General features: G+C 36.4%; 1 protein-coding gene across 5 annotated transcripts in view; it reads left to right on the top strand.

Annotated features, from left to right (window-relative positions):
* LOC132824957 (protein kinase C and casein kinase substrate in neurons protein 2-like) overlaps nt 1-16994 on the top strand; it is a 104622-nt gene extending 87628 nt beyond the window's left edge. For 4 of the 5 annotated variants that reach the window (XM_060839874.1, XM_060839871.1, XM_060839872.1 and 1 more), the window contains 5 exons: nt 427-547; nt 8383-8510; nt 9476-9583; nt 11150-11340; nt 15469-16994. In XM_060839874.1, the coding sequence (XP_060695857.1) occupies nt 427-547; nt 8383-8510; nt 9476-9583; nt 11150-11340; nt 15469-15581 (661 nt within the window). In that variant the 3' untranslated portion in view covers nt 15582-16994. The remainder of the gene's footprint in view (nt 1-426; nt 548-8382; nt 8511-9475; nt 9584-11149; nt 11341-15468) is intronic. The other variant, XM_060839873.1, reaches the window with a different exon arrangement.
* The last annotated feature ends 505 nt before the right edge of the window (nt 16995-17499 follow it).

The following is a 17499-nucleotide window of genomic DNA, read 5'->3' as shown; positions in this document are numbered from 1 at the left end:
TAGTTTTCTTGGTAGCTCATGACCTCATTTCATAATCCTTCTCTTTACAACCAGCAGAACAATCCTTTAGACTGCGTGAAAAGTTTGTTCTGAGTTGTACCAAGAATCAGAAAGTAGAGGAGGTTAGAGTAATTTTTAATTCAACACTAATTTCTTTGTAGTTTTGAGAAAAAGTTTGTTAATTCTTCAATGTTCTGCTACAAAAGTAGATTTTCAAATGCATTTTTATGAATGCCCTCTGAAAATGGTATGTGTATGTTGGAGCAGGTAAGGGATGCTCAAGGGTGAGAAATCAAATTTCACATAAATATTGCAATAGTCCTGTACATGTATGGCTAAAATAGTACAACCTTTTGTTTTCATTAGTTGATGTAAACTCAAATATCCATTTTTAGACATTTAAGCTTTTTTCTTTTGTTTTCAAAGTTATAACACTATATATCAAGAGCTGGAACAGTCTATTAAGTCAGCAGATGCTAAAGAAGATCTTAAATGGTTCAAATGTGCACATGGTCCAGGAATGCCCATGAACTGGCCACAATTTGAGGTATGACAAACTATTTGAATCCAGAAGCAAAGTTAGAAGTTTACCTGCTCCATCCATTTGTGGTTTTCATTATAGTAGCTAATTGCAATTCATGTTTGTTACAGTACATTATTTGGAGCAAGGGTATTTCAGTTACTCAGCATTCTCAGAGGTGCTTATTCTAATGGCAATTATTTTTCTATAATGCTTAATTTAAATAGAGTCTCTTTTGCTTTGCTTGTTCATGTCTTTCTTATGGCTTTCCTTGTTGCCACTTAATTTAGGTCTAATGGTACTTGTACTGCACTGTTCAGTAATGATATAGTTTGTCACAATTCAATTGCATTTTGATATTCTTTGATTAAAAATTAAGTCATTAAAACATCTTTTTAAAATAAACTATCAACAATTTATTTGTGTAAAAATAGAAAACCTTATATTTACAACCATGGGGAACACTGAAAGTATCTTTAAGCTCTCCTATTTCAACTCTAATAATTTATGTTAATGAAACAGCATGAAAACTTCAGGTTCCACATATATACTGACAATACCAAGTTTTACTTTATACCTCTTTCCTATTCAAAAGCTTCTGTGTTATTAAACTGTGCCTCCAGTATCTAATTCTGGAATAGCTGCAGTGCTTTCCAAACCAAAATTAGAAAGACTGAAGCTATTGTCTTTGGTTGCAAGTCTGTTCCTTTGTCACCAATTTCATTTCTGTCCCTGGTTGTTGCAATGAGCTGAACCAGACTGTTTGCAACTTCAGTGTCTTAACTGACCGTAAGCTGAGCTTTCAACACCCTCCCCTCCATCATTCATTTCCGGCCTTGCCTCAGGATATTTGCCATTGAAACATAAATACTTGGATTTTGTTAACTTTAGATTCAAGTAGACTTGAGCTTTCTCAGCTGTTTCTCATTTTGCGTAAATCTTCCATAAGTGTGATCTCAACCGTTTGAATCATGTCTCAGTGTCATCATTAATGTAATTGATTACTAGCTCCTGATTATGTCCCTGTGAATGATTTTATTTAGTGTTAAAGATGTTTTGGAAATACAAAGTTGTTATTCATCTGAATCCTTGAATTCATGCCTGGCATCATGCATTTGGAATGGTAACTTATTGTTAAGTAGCAAGTTAGCCTGCTAATTGAATAAATGGGACTAGAGTAGGTTAGGATATCTGGTCAGCATGGACGAGTTGGACTAACAGGTCTGTTTCCGTGCTGTACATCTCGATGACTATCTAATTAAAATGAGGAATTTTTCGCTCGAGTCTAGTGAATCTTTGGGATTCTCTATCTTGAAGGGCGGTGGCAACTGAATTTTGAGTATGCTCTACTCTGAAATCAGGAGATTTAATGAAAAAAAAGTGACATCAGAGAATAAATTGTGAACATGGATAAAATCAAATTAAGTTGGGTGATTGACCATGATCTAGAATGGCAGAACAGGTTCAAGGAGTACTTTACTCCTGCTACATTGGTAGATGCTGCCTGTAGTTTTGATTTTTAAAAAGCTAATGTTTTGATCTATATTTGACTGTCTCTAGATCTTACTAGTTGCTTTGTTGATAACATGGGTGTTGGGCAGATAGTGAAGACAAAATGTTTTTCAAGTTTTTTTTTAACATATTCTCTAACATGGGGAGGTGATGTCCTAATGATATTATAAACAGACTAAAGGAGTGGCATAGTGGCTCAGTGGTCTGCCTCACAGGACTGGGTACCCAAGTTCCATTCCAGCCTTGCATGACTGTGTGGAGATTGCACATTTTCCTGTGTCGGTGTGGGTTTCTGCCAGGTGTTTTGCTTTTCTCTCACATCCAAAGATGTGCAGGTTAACAGGATTGGCCATGCTAAATTGCCTGCAGTGACTAGGGATGTGCAGGCTAAGTGGATTAGCCATGATAAATGTGGGGTTATGGGGATAGGATAGGTGTCTGGTCTGAGTGGGATGCCCATTAGTTGGTCACTGCAAACTCAATGGGCTAGATGGCCTACTTTCCACACTGGAGAGATTCTGTGTGTCCATTCCAAAGGCAATGGGCATTTATTTGGAACAATGTTATGTTAAATTCAGTGCCCATGAGTGGATTGTCAGAGTACTTGAAACTTTTTTTTTCGCAGTTTCCAAGAAAATCAAATGAAATATACTTAACAAGTAACCAATTCTGCACATTCAAATCAGCATTCTAATATCATTCTAAGTGAAAGGATAAAGTTAGATTAATCAAATTCTGTAAATTCCATTTGCTTTTATTTTAAGGTAACTTTTTAAAAGAGATTATCTAACACTCAAATTATAGCAAAGGTTTGAGCAATATTACACACGAAGGAAATTTTCCAATCCATGCTTCAGCTTGTGTCTTTGATGAACAGGTTAGAAATGTTTTCCAAGTATGTGTAACTAATATTTTTATTCTTAAGATATGGAAAGTTTATCCTTCCCTGTATTTGTCCAAAAACCATGCTGCTGAAATGGTTGTTTCCTCACTGATGTAGGTTAATTGGGAGAGTTGATCTTTTACTTTCACCCTTCCCTCTCTCTCTTTTTCTCTCTCTCTCTTTTTCTCTCTCTCTCTTTTTCTCTCTCTCTCTTTTTCTCTCTCTCTCTCTCTCTCTCTCTCTCTGTCTTCACTGCCATATATCACCAGCAGCAACTGCAGCTTATTCTGTTAAAGTGTCCTGTAATCATTGAAATTGGTCAGTAGAGTTCTGTGTTTACATGTACATCATTTTAAATTTGGGCATTGTTGCTCCATTTTTGTTATGATTGTCAGTGAAGATGGGCCAAGATAACAGGCACCACCTGCAAGGGGCAGGTAACTGGCGTCAACCATTGAAGTTTGATCAATGAAAGGAAAAAAGCAGAATATGTCAACACGAGGGAACTGTTACATCCAGTAACACTGCAACTTCTGAACTGTTTAACATTGTTCTCCATTTTCTGGCCTGTCTTTGAAGTGTTTAGTCACAGTGTAATATAGTTTCAAGCGTACTGGTTGCTGTATGGTGACTAATCTCATTCATTCTCCTCCTCTGACCAAATATCTTGTAATAATTTTGGTTTGTAAGAGGGAGAGTTGCAAGTGGATTGATTGTACACACTGTTGGCTCCAGTTAAAATTCAACCATGCAGGATGTTCTAGGAGTTCCCAGAAATAACAAGTTGACATAATGACCGCTATTAGCATTTGGTAGAAGGGGAAAAAAAACTTTAAAGTGAAACAAAGGACTGCAGATGCTGGAAATCTGAAACAAAAAAGAATTCTTGAAGAAACTCTGAGTCTAGCAGCATCTGTGGAGGGAGTGCAGATTCAGTCACTATCTCCAAACTGATAGTAGCTAAGTATGTATTTTGAAACTGTGGGGGTGGGGAAAGGTGATGGTGAGTGGATTGGCAGATCTGGAGCCTAAAGAGAGAGAACAACAATTAGATAGAAAAAAGGATGAATGATAGTATGCTGGATGAGCAAAGATGATAATAGTTGGATGTGTTGAAAGCAGTCCCGGTCATGATTGGGCCTGGGGTTTGGGGGTGAGTAAAGGGCATAGAAGGTGTTCAGAGTCTAAAATTATTGAACTCAATTATGAGTCCTGAAGGCTGCACCCTTTGACTCCCTGTCATTCATTTTTGCGCACGCGCACAGTGTCGCGCTCTCGTACTCTCAGGCTATGAAGAGAGTTTGAGTAGGTTAGGTTTATTTTCACTAGAAGAAAGGAGATTGAGGGGGGACCTGATTGAAGTTTACAAAATCATCAAGGGTATAGATAGGGTGGATAGAGACAAGCTTTTTCCCAGGGTGAAGGATTCAATAACGAGAGGTCATGCTTTCAAGGTGAGAGGTGGAAAGTTTAAAGGGGATACACATGGCAAGTACTTCAGACACAGGGTGGTGGGCGTTTGGAATGTGTTGCCAGCAGAGGTGGTAAAGGCAGGCACAATAGATTCATTTAAGATGCTTCTGGACAGATGTATGAGTAGGTGGGGAGCAGAAGGATACAAATGCTTAGGAATTGACCGACAGGTTTCGACAGTACATTTTGAATCGGCTCAGGCTTGGAGGGCTGAAGGGCCTGTTCCTGGGCTGTAGATTTTCTTTGTTCTCTTCATTCTATGTCACGTGCTCGTGATTCTCTATCTTTTAACAAGCTGTTCTTTCCTCCAATCACTGTCTTTCCTACCCCTCACCTAACCTCACTCCCACCTAACCCCACCTTCAGCATATATACCACCTTTCCCTAACTGGTACCAGTTCTGAAGAAGGGTCAGTAGATTCTCTCTCTACAGATGCTGCCAGACCTACTGAGTTTCTCCAGAATTTTGTTTTTGCTTTCAATTTCTTTGTGATTTCTCTTCTTCACCTTCAGTAATTTTATAACTAATAAAAGAATGCTGAGGACTGGGACTGACTGATGTGTGAGGAAGAAGTGGTGAGAGTTGGGGGTTTGAGGCAGAGATACAAATGGGGAGAGAAAGTGAATGGAATAGATATAAAGGACCAGTATGTTTTGTGTTTTGGCAGCTGTGGTATGGTACATAGAGCAGAGTTGAGGAAATATTTATACAGAAAATAATTGAAGTGTAGAGGGTCGCTGGAATTTTTAACATGAATGGGGTCTTCAGAAGCATAACAGTTGATATCCCTGCTGTAATGTAAATACTACAAATTTTGAATCTGTCCTCAGTCACTACAATAGAACAGACACAGTAAGTTTGAATACAACTGAATCTGGGGACAAATGTAAGAGTTCCAAGTGCTTTTTAATTGTTTCTGTGCATTTTAAGATGTGATTTATGTATTTTTTAAATTATTTTTGTTTGCAATTGCATGCTGTCTTGATAAGTGTATGATTGTAATAAGCATTATTGCTGTGCCTGTTTCAAAGTGCTTACAAAGCATGCTTGCATATAATTGCATGTTACAAAAGTGTGAATTGTTAGTCTCTGTAAAATGCTATGTTGTATAGTTTTATATTGAGAATCACCAGGTTTTTGGTGGTAAAATAGCTCAGGATCATTGAATCTTTAGAAACTTGCCAGCTGTTACAAAGAGCAGTTATATTTCTCCCATCTGCCACCTTTTGTTCACAGTCCTCTTAAATTGCTCACCAATAAAGGGAACTGATTGCCTAGTGGTATTATTGCAAGACTGTTAATCCAGAAACTCAGGCAAAGTTCTGGGGACCCACATTTGAATCCTACCATGGCAAACAATGGAACTTGAATTCAGTAAATAGGTAGAATTAACAGACTCTCGATCACTGTCAGTTGTCGGAAAAATGCACCTGGTTTGCTGATGTCCTTTAGAGAAGGAGACTTACCTGGTCTGGTGAATGTGAGAGTCCAGATGCACAGCAATGTAGTTGACTCTCAACTGCCCTCTGAAATCACCTAGCAAACCATACAGTTGTAACAATTGCTACAAAGTCTCAAAAAGAAATGAAACCAGATGGACTACCTGGCATTGACCTTGGCTCTAGAAAAAACAATGGCAGTAACAACCGTAAACCACCATCTGGGGGCTAGTGCCGTAATTAGGAGAGGTAAGTAACAGCCTGACATGGTCATACTCCCAGAATCATACCTTATAGACAATGTCCCATACACCACCATCACCACTCCTGGATATGTCATAGAATCCCTGCAGTGCAGATAGAAGCCACTTGGCCCGTCATGTTGGCACTGACCCTGGTGGGGAGGTTGGAGATGGTCTGGGTTGAATGTTCTTTGAGCCTGCAAAGAACATTCAACCCAGACCATCTCTAACCTCCCCCACCATCGTCACTGCCACCGTCCCCATAACCCTGCATTTACCATGGCTAATCCACCGAGCCTGCAATCCCTGGACAATATGCAGCAATTTAGCGCAACCAATCCACCTAACCTGCACGTTTTTGGATTGATAGGAAACTGAGCACCCGGTGGAAAACCCACACAGATACTGAGAGAAAAACTCCATACCGGCAGTTGCCTGAGGTTAGAGTTGAACTTTCTGGACCCTTGGCACTGAAAGGCAGCAGTGCTAACCACTTTGTTGCCATGTCTTGTCCTTTTCTGTTCCACCAGATTAGTAGGGGTGGCAATACAGTAGTAAACAGTCAGGAGGGAGTTGTACTGGGAGTCCTCAGCATTGACTGTGGATACAATGAGTCTCCTGGCATCAGGTCAGACATGGGCAAGAAGACTTGCTGTTTGTCACATACTATCCTCCTTCAGCTGATGACTCTGTGGTGCCCGAAAAATGGGTGGGCCTGGACACTATCCTGAGGAGCTCCAACAGTCATGTTCTTGAGTTAAGGTGGCTGACCTCCAACGACCATAGCCATCTTCCTTTTTATGCTAAATATGACTCCAACCAGTAGAGTTTCTCCTGATTAGCTTTGATTCTGAAGTTTGCTGGAGCTCCTTGATGACACATTTGGTAAAATGGAGCTTGATGTCAAGGACAGTCCCTCTATTACTTCTGAAATTCAGGTCTTTTGTCCATGTTTGAATGATTTTGAGGTCAGAAATTGGCCACGACAGAATCCAAACTGAATCATAGTGAGCAACTAAGCCAGTGCTATTGATAACCCCTCCTTCTACTACATTGATGACCGAGTAGACTGGTCGGGCAGTAATTGGATTTAATCTTTTTGCTTAAAAGACATACATGGGCAATTTTCCACATTCAGTCAAATACTAACGTCTTGGTTGTACTGGAATAACTTGGCTAGGAGGACAAATTCAGGAGCAAATGTCTTCAGCATATTGCCAGAACATTGTCAGGACCCATAGCCTTTGCAACATCCAGCATCTTCAGTCATATCTTTAATTCTGCTCCAGTCATTCATCAAGTTGGCTGCTCCTTCAACTTGCATGATTCTAAGCACTGGACATTTCCTACATTATAGCAATATGGTTTATCTTTTCTTCCTTTTAAAATTCGCTTAAAACTTTTAGCTTTGACTAAACTATTTTAATCTGTAAGATGTCTGTGACAGAATATCATATTTTGCTTTATAAATTTGCATCAAGTGGTTTGGATATCTTAATGCTGTTAGAGGCAGAATATATTGCTTTGTTTTATTCCTGAGAACTTGCAAATTGGATTTTTATAGGAGGTAATATCTTCTGTAAATGAACTGTAGACTATAACACGTTTTAACATTTGTTAATGAATAACTCTTAAAATGATCTTAAAACTGTCTTTGCAATTTGGATCAACAGGAACCATTGGCATCTGAGTGGAATTTTGTGTCCCTGCAAACCTGTGGTGCAATTTGCAAGCTTTATGTATTTGTACTCCGAAACCCTTTGTTCCTTTTGACCCTTGTGGAGCACCAGTTCCATCTTCTGGACTCTCAATAACCGCTCTCTACTTCCACTTTGCTTTCTGTCTTGAACTCTGTCCACAGTTCATTCTGCCGTGGCTCAACATTGTCTGATCCAATACATTTAATCTGTTCTGGCATGTTAATAAAACATGTAAAGAACAAATCTTTAAAGCCTTGAGCTACTGCAAGGGTTCAGGCTGTTTTATGTGTGTCATACATTTTAGTCATAAATAATGGACTAAATTGAATGTAGCAGACTTTAACAGTGTGGCATATGATATATTGACATTTTAAAATGCAAGAGATACAACAGTGGCCAAGATAGTACTGCATTTTATAACCTTTTTCTTCTGACGTCTATTCTGGCTCACATTTATCAGGATGAAGTAAGTATTATTTCACCTGTTGAAATTGCCCATAATTTTAATCTTTTTAAATGTTTGCTGTTTGTAGGCAATACTTAGAGACTGCAACAACATTGCGGCCATAAAATTCTGTTTCTATTATATTCTTTATCTCTATAAATAAACAGGAATGGTGTGCAGACCTCAATCGTACACTTAGTAGGAGGGAGAAACCTAAAAAGACTGGGGATGGCGTGACATTAACTAGTATCAGTCAGACAGGAGATCAAGCATCCCAGTCGTCCAAAGCTAACAGGTGAGAGATTCAACATTTTCAAGTATATTGCTACTTTTGCAGGAGACATAACAAAGGTGTACATCTGACAAAGCAGCCATGTAATAGTTAAACATAAGAGTTTTGTATCAAATTATGCAATGCTTATGAATAAAGTTTTATAATGAAGTCTAATTGTTTCAGTCTCTCCCAATTAAATAGAACCTGATTATTTTGCAATAACGATTCATGCTTCAGTTTTTATTTGTTTTATTGATCATTTTGAGATACATCTCAATTGGGGTTTTTATAGTTCTGTTTACTTTTGCAGCAAATAGTTCTCAGTTCATTATTAAAATTATTAGTATGCTGAATTCTACAATTTCAAAAGTCATGGTATATTGCTTGACTAACCAGAGTTTTCAAATAACAGTTTTATGACTGGTACAGGATTGCTGCTGATGCCCAAATCAAACTTAGAAAATAAAGGCCCTTCACCAGCATATGTGGCTTGGAAAATCAAAACATCCAGTGAGCTTCCTGCTGTGCGCAAGTCCATATTGGTTGAAATGAAGTCACACAAAATTTACATTGAAATCACTTGATGGTAGATCACTTTTCTAAATTTCTTTTTAAAAAAAAAAGTTTGGTTAACTAACTGAAATTTGATTAAAATATGTAATGCAAGTAAAACATTTGAACCAGGAATACCAAACTTTTGCTGCCAGAGTATTTATTGATATTAAAAAGGCTGCAGGAGCAAGCCTAATTTGCAGATTTGTATTAATCAGCAAGACATTTTGCTGTTATAGGATCTCCTGTGTTGTTCAGGTAACCTTTTTTGTCTTCAGACAAAGTACAGCAATGTTTTTTTTAAACAAACATGACTTATGAAGTGGGTTATTGGCATAACTAATTTCACTTATATTAGCTGATAAATTACAGTATTCGTTGAATTTCATTGTGTAAAGACTATGCTCTTAATGATGTTATTTCCCAAATGGCAGTCTTAGTGTCCGGAGTACTACTAACTCGATACGTTCCAGTTGTAATCCATTTGAGGAAGAGGAGAATGGCAAGCCTGTCAATGAGAAGGAGAACGCAATAACCAAAAAGTTGGTGAAAGATTGTTTTTGATGAATTTCATGATTCCATGCTGTTGCTTAATGTTTCCTTATCCTAGGTTCCACCCAATCAGTGTACTGACTATTGCATGGATTTGTGCAGTGTGGTTCAATGTTCCAAAGAGCTCTAAATATACTTTTCTTTCCTTAAAACAAATTTTACTTACAGATTTACTATCTTTACACTTACCTGTTCGTGTTTTTTTCTCTAATATTGATGAGCAGCTTAATGTTTTCATAATTATCTTGATTCCTTTAGCCTTTCTAATCTTGTGCAATCTGCTACTTTCCTGCATTTGAACAGTCATTATGTGTTTGCATGCTGAATATGAAAACAAAAGCTTGAAATGTTCATTTTTTTTAAAAAGAAACTCCAAGCAGCTGGGTGGGAGGAGAGGGCAAGAATTACTGCTGTCTTTGTGCTCCTCACTAGATTTGAAGAATGAAAGAATGAATAATGTTGTCTTAATACTCATAATTGGGCATGTACATAAAAAATAGCTTCTGTTGATTTTTTTGTTTTCATTTTAAAAACCTAGTTTGACAGTGGAGTAAATCACATTTAAAAATGTGATTTTATTTCCCTGTTTTTCTCATTCTCCATGTTTTCTGCCACTTTTCTCCCCTGCCCCCATGGTTACTCGTTTAGTTAACTTCTCATTATCTTGTTGAAGTCCTATTTTTCAATGAATATTTAAAATTATGGGCAGGTTGTTCAGTCTCTCAAACCAGTTCACCAATGTAATAGGTCACAGCCGATTTGTACTTCAACTTAATTTACCCACCTTCATTTCACATCAGTCATCACCATTACTTAGTTATTTCAGGTATGAGAATGGTCTTAGCATCCATAGCTTATCGGAAGAGTGAATTTTTCACTAGCCTTTGGGTGAGAAAAGTACTGACTAATTTCACTCCTAAATGACCTAGATCTTAACTTGAAGATTGTGACTTCTTATTCTGCATTTCTCCACCAGACAAGTGGTAATGACAATAATACCATATTTGTTCTGTTGAATCCTTTTCTCATTTTAATGACCTCCGTTAGGTCACCACCCCAACCTTCAAAGGTATTAAAGGCAAGGTTTGTACAACTACCATCATAACTTATTCCTGTAGGCCTCGGTATCATTCTAGTGAACCTGTGGTGTACACTCTTCAAAATTCTATCTTGTGGTCAAGAGTTTGCCCTTGTGGGAGTCTGGAAACCTACTCCAAGCTGTGAAACCAAATTGGCAAAAGTGACCAGGGTGATTCTCCTTACTTTCATAAAACTTTTTGTTGAGTTTTCACTTTCACATGATAATGTCTGACCACCCTTTCCTGTGATACAGCAGGGGTTAGAATTTGTGATGACCAGTCTCAACTTGTCTCCTACGGATGTTGAAATACCATTACGTTACCTCATCCTCTATTTTTAATCTGATCAAAATTAGCTTGTATGGACAGTGATCTAATTTTTAAAAGTTCATTTCAATTGATCTGGAAGAAGTACAATCTTCAGAAGGTTAGTAATTCAATTGCAACTGTAGTAACTTTTTATACTTTGGAATTCAGTGTTAGCAGCTATGAGAAGAACCAGAATTACACCACAGAATGGTCAGACGATGAAACAAACAATCCCTTCAACACTGATGAAACAAATGGTGACAATCCTTTTGAAGAAGACCATTCAGGATCAGAAGTCCGAGTGCGAGCATTGTATGATTATGAAGGGCAAGAACATGATGAGCTTAGTTTTAAAGCTGGTGAGTGTCCATTATATTTAAAAACTTGAATCTGTGTAGTTTTAATCCTGAATCATAGAACTACATGCTGTGGGCGTTATTAGAGTAGCTTTTATTTTCAATTGGTCTGTTGTAGGAAAGATGCTCCAAATCGGTGGTTAGAGAGATGATTGCTTTTGTTTTAGCATTTTGAGATGTTTGGTTGAATTTAAAAGCCTGCCACTTTTTAGAAAGTCGATCTCAGAATGAATCTAGATCGTATGTCTTTGCTAAAATCACAATATATGAGGATGTTGGCAAAATATTGAATGAGATAAAAATGAATATGTATTTGAAAGGCTCGAGTTGGTTACCTGGTCTGGATAACTGAAAGGAAAAAAGGGCAGTAATTGCGGAAGTGCTGGCTATAATCTTCCAAACTTGCTTCAATGATGCCAGAGGACTGGTGAACAGCAAAAGTTACATCTTTGCTCAAAAAAGGAAAGATAGATAAACCTAGCACCTACAGGTAGCTTGATTTAATGTTGATGACATACATATTTTAGACACAGTAGTTCAGCAGAAAATTAACAGCCACTTTCACAAGTATAGACTTAATGGAGAACAACTGTGGATTTGTTGAGGTGCAAATTACTGCAGATGCTGGAATCTGTAATGAAAACAAAAAAATGGTGGAAATCACAGCGAGTCAGCAGCTCTGAAGAGTCATTTAGACTCAAATGTTATCTTGCTTTCTCTCTATTAATGCTGCCTGACATGCTGTCATTTTTTGTTTTCAGTATGGATTTATTGAGTACAAATCATTTTTGGCTAATTTGATTGAGTTTTTGATTACAGAAAAGACGGATGAGGATTGAGAACATGACCTTCTGGAAAATGTTTCATAATATTTAAAAACTGTTAAGGAAGTAGAAATCTATGGAATACAAAGTTGATTGAGAAACAGAAAACATTTCTGGTAAATCATTGTGTTTTGGACTGGAGGAAGATGGGCAGTGGGTGCGATGCCATTACTAGGATCACAGCAGGTTCTAATATACATTAATGGCTTGTAATTAGAAGGCACAAATTCAGCATTTGCATACAGGTTGACAGTAAATTTCCAAGTGTTGTAAACAGGAAAGACGACAGTGATTGACTCCAAAGCAACTTAGTGAAATGTGTGATGTATGGCAAATTACTTTTATTTTTTTTTAAAAAGTGCATTCTGATGGGAAGATTGACAAAATACAAGCTAAATAGAACAATTTTATAGGAATGCAAGAAAAGAGATGCTGGGCAGTGTTTGTACAATTATGTTTGAAGATGGTAGCACTGGTTAACAAAGCAGTTCATAAAGTATATGAAATTTTGGACTTTTATAAAGTACAAAAACAGAGGCATATTAAATGTACAGAAAATGCAAGTTAAGCCCAAGTTGAAAGATTTTGTCAAACTTTGGTCACCAAAATTTACCATAAAAAGAACACCTCCTTAGAAGACCGGAGTTGAGGGACTACATTTGCATGGAGGTACTACCGAGGTTTGAGGTCATTGTTCTTGGTGCAGAGCTAGTTAAGATAAGATACAGTAGATGTGTTTAAAATCATGGAGGTAATATATTAAAAAATTGTTTTCAGTGATTAGAGGTTTGATAACTGGAGGCATACTTAATGGCAAAGGAACCAGAGGTGACAGAAATAATTTTTAATGCGATTATTGTCAGGATTTGGAATGTGCTGCCTGACAGGGTGTTGGAAATAAATTAAATAGTAGCTTTTAAATGAGAATTTGGTAAATACTGAAAGAAAAATATATATAAGATATAGGGAAAAGCAAGATATGGGTTATAACGGAGTTGCTCAGTATGAACTCATACTGTACTTGTTGTTCTGCAACTTTAATTAAATTTGTGCCAATTCTATTGCTGGGTTGTTGTAGGTATTTTATCAAGCTCATGGAATTCAACATGAACACTTCAGTTTCAGAATTAAATAGATAATATATTTTACTTAAAATAAAACAGAACCAAAGTCTTCAATTGTGTTTTCCTGTTGTGCCAATTTGTTTTTCATGCAAGTTTTTCTATGCTTTCATATGAACTATTCAAATTTGTAATATATTGAAGTCAGTTCTTCTGTAATGCAACGGTTGCGTTCTTGTGCAACGCCGTGCTTTAGAATCAACATGTAAAATGTTGGGACTATAACCGTGTTACAGCCAGCGCATGTTTCAAAAGTTTGTGCTGTAGAAACAGTGTTCCCAATTCATCAATTGCATTAGAGCGAATTCATGTTGACAAAATGCATGTTATAACAGAACGACCTGTACCTTGAAATGGATCACAGCCAGTACCATTTAAAGCCCTGGTGTAAGACATTGATTCATGATTTCAAACAGGCAATCAAGTTTCTTAAACATTTAAAATGTCTTTTTTTTTTGCTTTTCACTGTTAAGTAGCAAGAAAAGTTTGTCATGGAAGCTAGCATTGTTAAATTAGATGTTGTATCATGCAAATATGTCCCATACGTACGATATTAAAGATTTCTTGTCTCAAATATTCTGAGCTCCAGAATGTGAAATAACATTCCTGATGTGCATCAGGACCTTGTGGAATTCTTAACATGCACATAGTTGAAACTTCTGAAAGGATAAATGCCTAGGACATTCTGAATGTGTTCAGCACTGATTTTAGTGATGGATAGTGGGCTAGATATATACTTTCTCCCTGCGTTCATCCTCAAAAGCATTACCTGCAGCATAACTCAACACATAAATGACAATGACAGCTCCCACACCAAAAACTTTACTTACTCATCTTTTGACCCATTCTGACATTCACCTAATGATCTGTCTAGTCACCCACTTATCAGTTAACCTATCCACCACTGATTCATCCACTTAACCAATTGAAACAGGATCTTTTAAAACTTGCCTGAAAAAAAAGTAATGTCATAGGGAGGGATTTTTTTTTGTATTCTCTCTTCCTTGTGCACATCCCCTTCCCCCACACCTGTCATACCCGACCCGCACAGCAGATCCCCACCGCATTCCATACACAATATGCTCTCGCGCTCTCTCTCTCACTCACTCCCGCACACATACACAATCCCTTCACTTTCCTCTGCACATGTCACTCCATTTCAGAAATTTTACAATTTAAAGGAATCTTCACTGATGTACGAAAATTTTGGAAAATAATAGGGCAACTACTATTAAATAGTATTTCATACCACATTTTTTAAATTGTTATAGTTCTGTAATTTTACCAAAATATTTGCTTTCTTTAAAACTCTAAAATGATTTATGGAATTTGCAACTTTTTGGCTGCAATTTTATTTTTGCCAACTGATGTACCATATCTCGGAGTGATTATGGATTGGGGAGCTCCATAATGGCTTTACTCTCCTGAGTGTACATAACAATCCTAGCTGATAGTACTCCTGGACAGGTATATCCTAGAATAATGCCTGGCTTGAATCATCATGTGTATTTTTTTTTAAAAAAAATTTACTTAACGTGGTCATTCACTGTGAAGCATAGTTACATGTGATTGAAATGTTTCCTTAACCACAGAACAGAAGTTTGTTATGCAAAATAATTAGTAAATGAATGAATAAATCTCAACTATTTAAATATAGAACACCTTTTAGAGTGATCTTAAACCCCACAGATAAAGTCTGATCATACTTTCTAACCCTGTATTCATTACAGGTGAAAACATTTCTAACAGTATAAATTCTACTCTCAACACCATTTTCACATTATTCCTGTAAGCAACATGCTGCTTTGTTCTCAGCTCACTAATATCAATGCTAATGAGAACCCCCAACTTACAAGTATTCAAGATTAAAGTTGATCCTAAGAAACCAAAAGAATATTAATAATAATTCATATCACATTTTTAAAATTATTATAGTTCTGTAATTTTACCAAAATAATAAATTTTCCTGTGCAATATATATCTTAACATGTTACTTGCTTTAAGCATTTTAAATAATTTTACTGTGATGTATACTATATTATTCATTTTGTTGAACTTTGATTCGATTAACTAATAGTGAATTAATTCTTGAAGAATACAATTTAAGCTTAATGCATGTTTTTTTTATTATTTTTAAAATCACTGAGTTGCATTATCCTTACTAATGCATTTATCTTTTTTGAAAGGTGATGAACTAACAAAGATAGAAGATGAAGATGAGCAGGGCTGGTGTAAGGGCAGGCTGGAGAATGGACAAGTTGGCTTGTACCCTGCCAATTATGTTGAAGTGATCCAGTGATACAAAATGAACCAAAGAGAATGCTATTTTTCACATTTTAACATGCAACAACATCAACTTAAAATTATGATTTGATGTAGAGAATGTACATATTCATTACATTGGGCAAAATGGTTACTCCTGGTAATGCTTTGCTTTGATGAGATGAATCTGGTTGTCTTTGGAGTGAAAAATGTGCATTTTAATATACTCCTGTCTTATATTTTGAAGTTCTTAACCGACGCTTCAATGATTACTGTGACAGTTTTAAATATAATCTACAGTAAATAGCTGTGGAAGCTTCAGTTTGAATAAAGAAAAGGATTGTAAAAATTGATTTAATAACTTGCCTTGTGTAATGCTGAATACTAATTTTAAATGTTTGTCTTTGACTTATTGCAGTCTTCATATGTTATTTAAGTAATGTCCCCAATATTTTTCATTTTTTAAAGCAAATGGCGTATTTGTTGTTGCCATTTTAAAAGTTTTATTTTAAACACGAGATTCATGATATTTACCTGTCAGTTAGCCTTTCAGCATTCAACTCTCTTGTAGTCTGTTATTTCTTTTACAAACATGAAGTATAGATAAGGAAAATGACATCATGCCATGCTTTAACTTGTTTCTGAAGTACAAATCTGTTCAATCACTTCTATGCAAGACCTTGTGCTGCTCTGCTGTGCTTACAAAACTTTGTAGCCAATGCATGTAATTAGCATGTCAGTGATACACTGGGATGTTTTTAGTTAAATACTACGATCATCTGTTTCTTTAATGTCAGTTTTCAATAGAAATATCAAGTACAACATTAAAATACAACCATTCTGTATTCTAACATTTTATAGGTTTTAACTTAGATACACAAAATAATTTCTATGTATATTTGAGATGCTATAATTCTTGTAAAAAGAGCTTCGGATGGGAAGGAGCTGCTTAAAAATGGAGAACGTTGAAGAGAATACATATCAGTGTTCTCTTTACTTCCAATTGTCACTACGCCCTTCTGCTCCTCATAACTAGAGAGCTTTTGTAAGATTTGGAGATCTGCACCAAATTTATTTCTTTGAATTCTTTAGAGAAAGGACTACATAGACATCTATACATACAAAACATTCAACATGAACAAAGATAATTGGAAAAGAGCATGTCTACTGCATTCTTTGTGTTCAACCTAAGGACTGGTGAACGTGAATAAGAAATTTTGATGTATACTTTGCTTTATCAATGTCATAAAATATTCTGATTCAAATTATTGTGTAATATATATAATATATATGAAGGGTGGGGAAGATAAGAGTGGGTTGTAATCACTCTTAAGCACGGGTGAATTGTATGCCACCTTTAAGTAAACAATTTTTTTGGTAAATTTTTGTTCTGTAAAACCTTCCAATCAATCTTCACAATGAGAATTAAACTAGAAGTTATATGTTGTAACAGTGATGTTGACTTGTGATTTAAAATGCAAAATGGGACAATTCCTATTGTTGAACAAGAATACTGGTATTGTACAATGTTAGGTAAGTAGCTACCTTTAGTGAAGTGGATTATAGTCATACAGCACTGAAACATTCTACATGTGAACCAACCTATGTTTAAACAAAAAAATTGCCATGTCTCTTTTAAATTGCTTTCTCAGATCACCTTAAAAATGTGTCTTCTAGTCTTGAAATTCCCCATCCTAGGGAAAAGACAACTACCATCAACTCTATCTATACCTCTCATTATTTTATAAACTTCTATAGATCACCTCTCAACTTCCAATGCTCCAGTGGAAAAGGTCCCAGCCTATGCAGCCTCTCCTTCTAATACAAACTTTTCATAACTGGTAACATCATGGTGAATCTCTTCTGAAGCCTCTCCAGCTTAATAATATACGCCCTATAATTGGGCAACCAGAACTGGACACGGTATTCCAGAAGAGGCTTTACCAATGTCCTGT

Source organism: Hemiscyllium ocellatum, chromosome 19 (assembly GCF_020745735.1).
Source record: "Hemiscyllium ocellatum isolate sHemOce1 chromosome 19, sHemOce1.pat.X.cur, whole genome shotgun sequence".
Lineage (NCBI taxonomy): Eukaryota > Metazoa > Chordata > Chondrichthyes > Orectolobiformes > Hemiscylliidae > Hemiscyllium > Hemiscyllium ocellatum.
The sequence above is the reverse complement of the archived record's forward strand: the minus strand, read 5'-3'. Positions and strand labels throughout refer to the sequence as shown.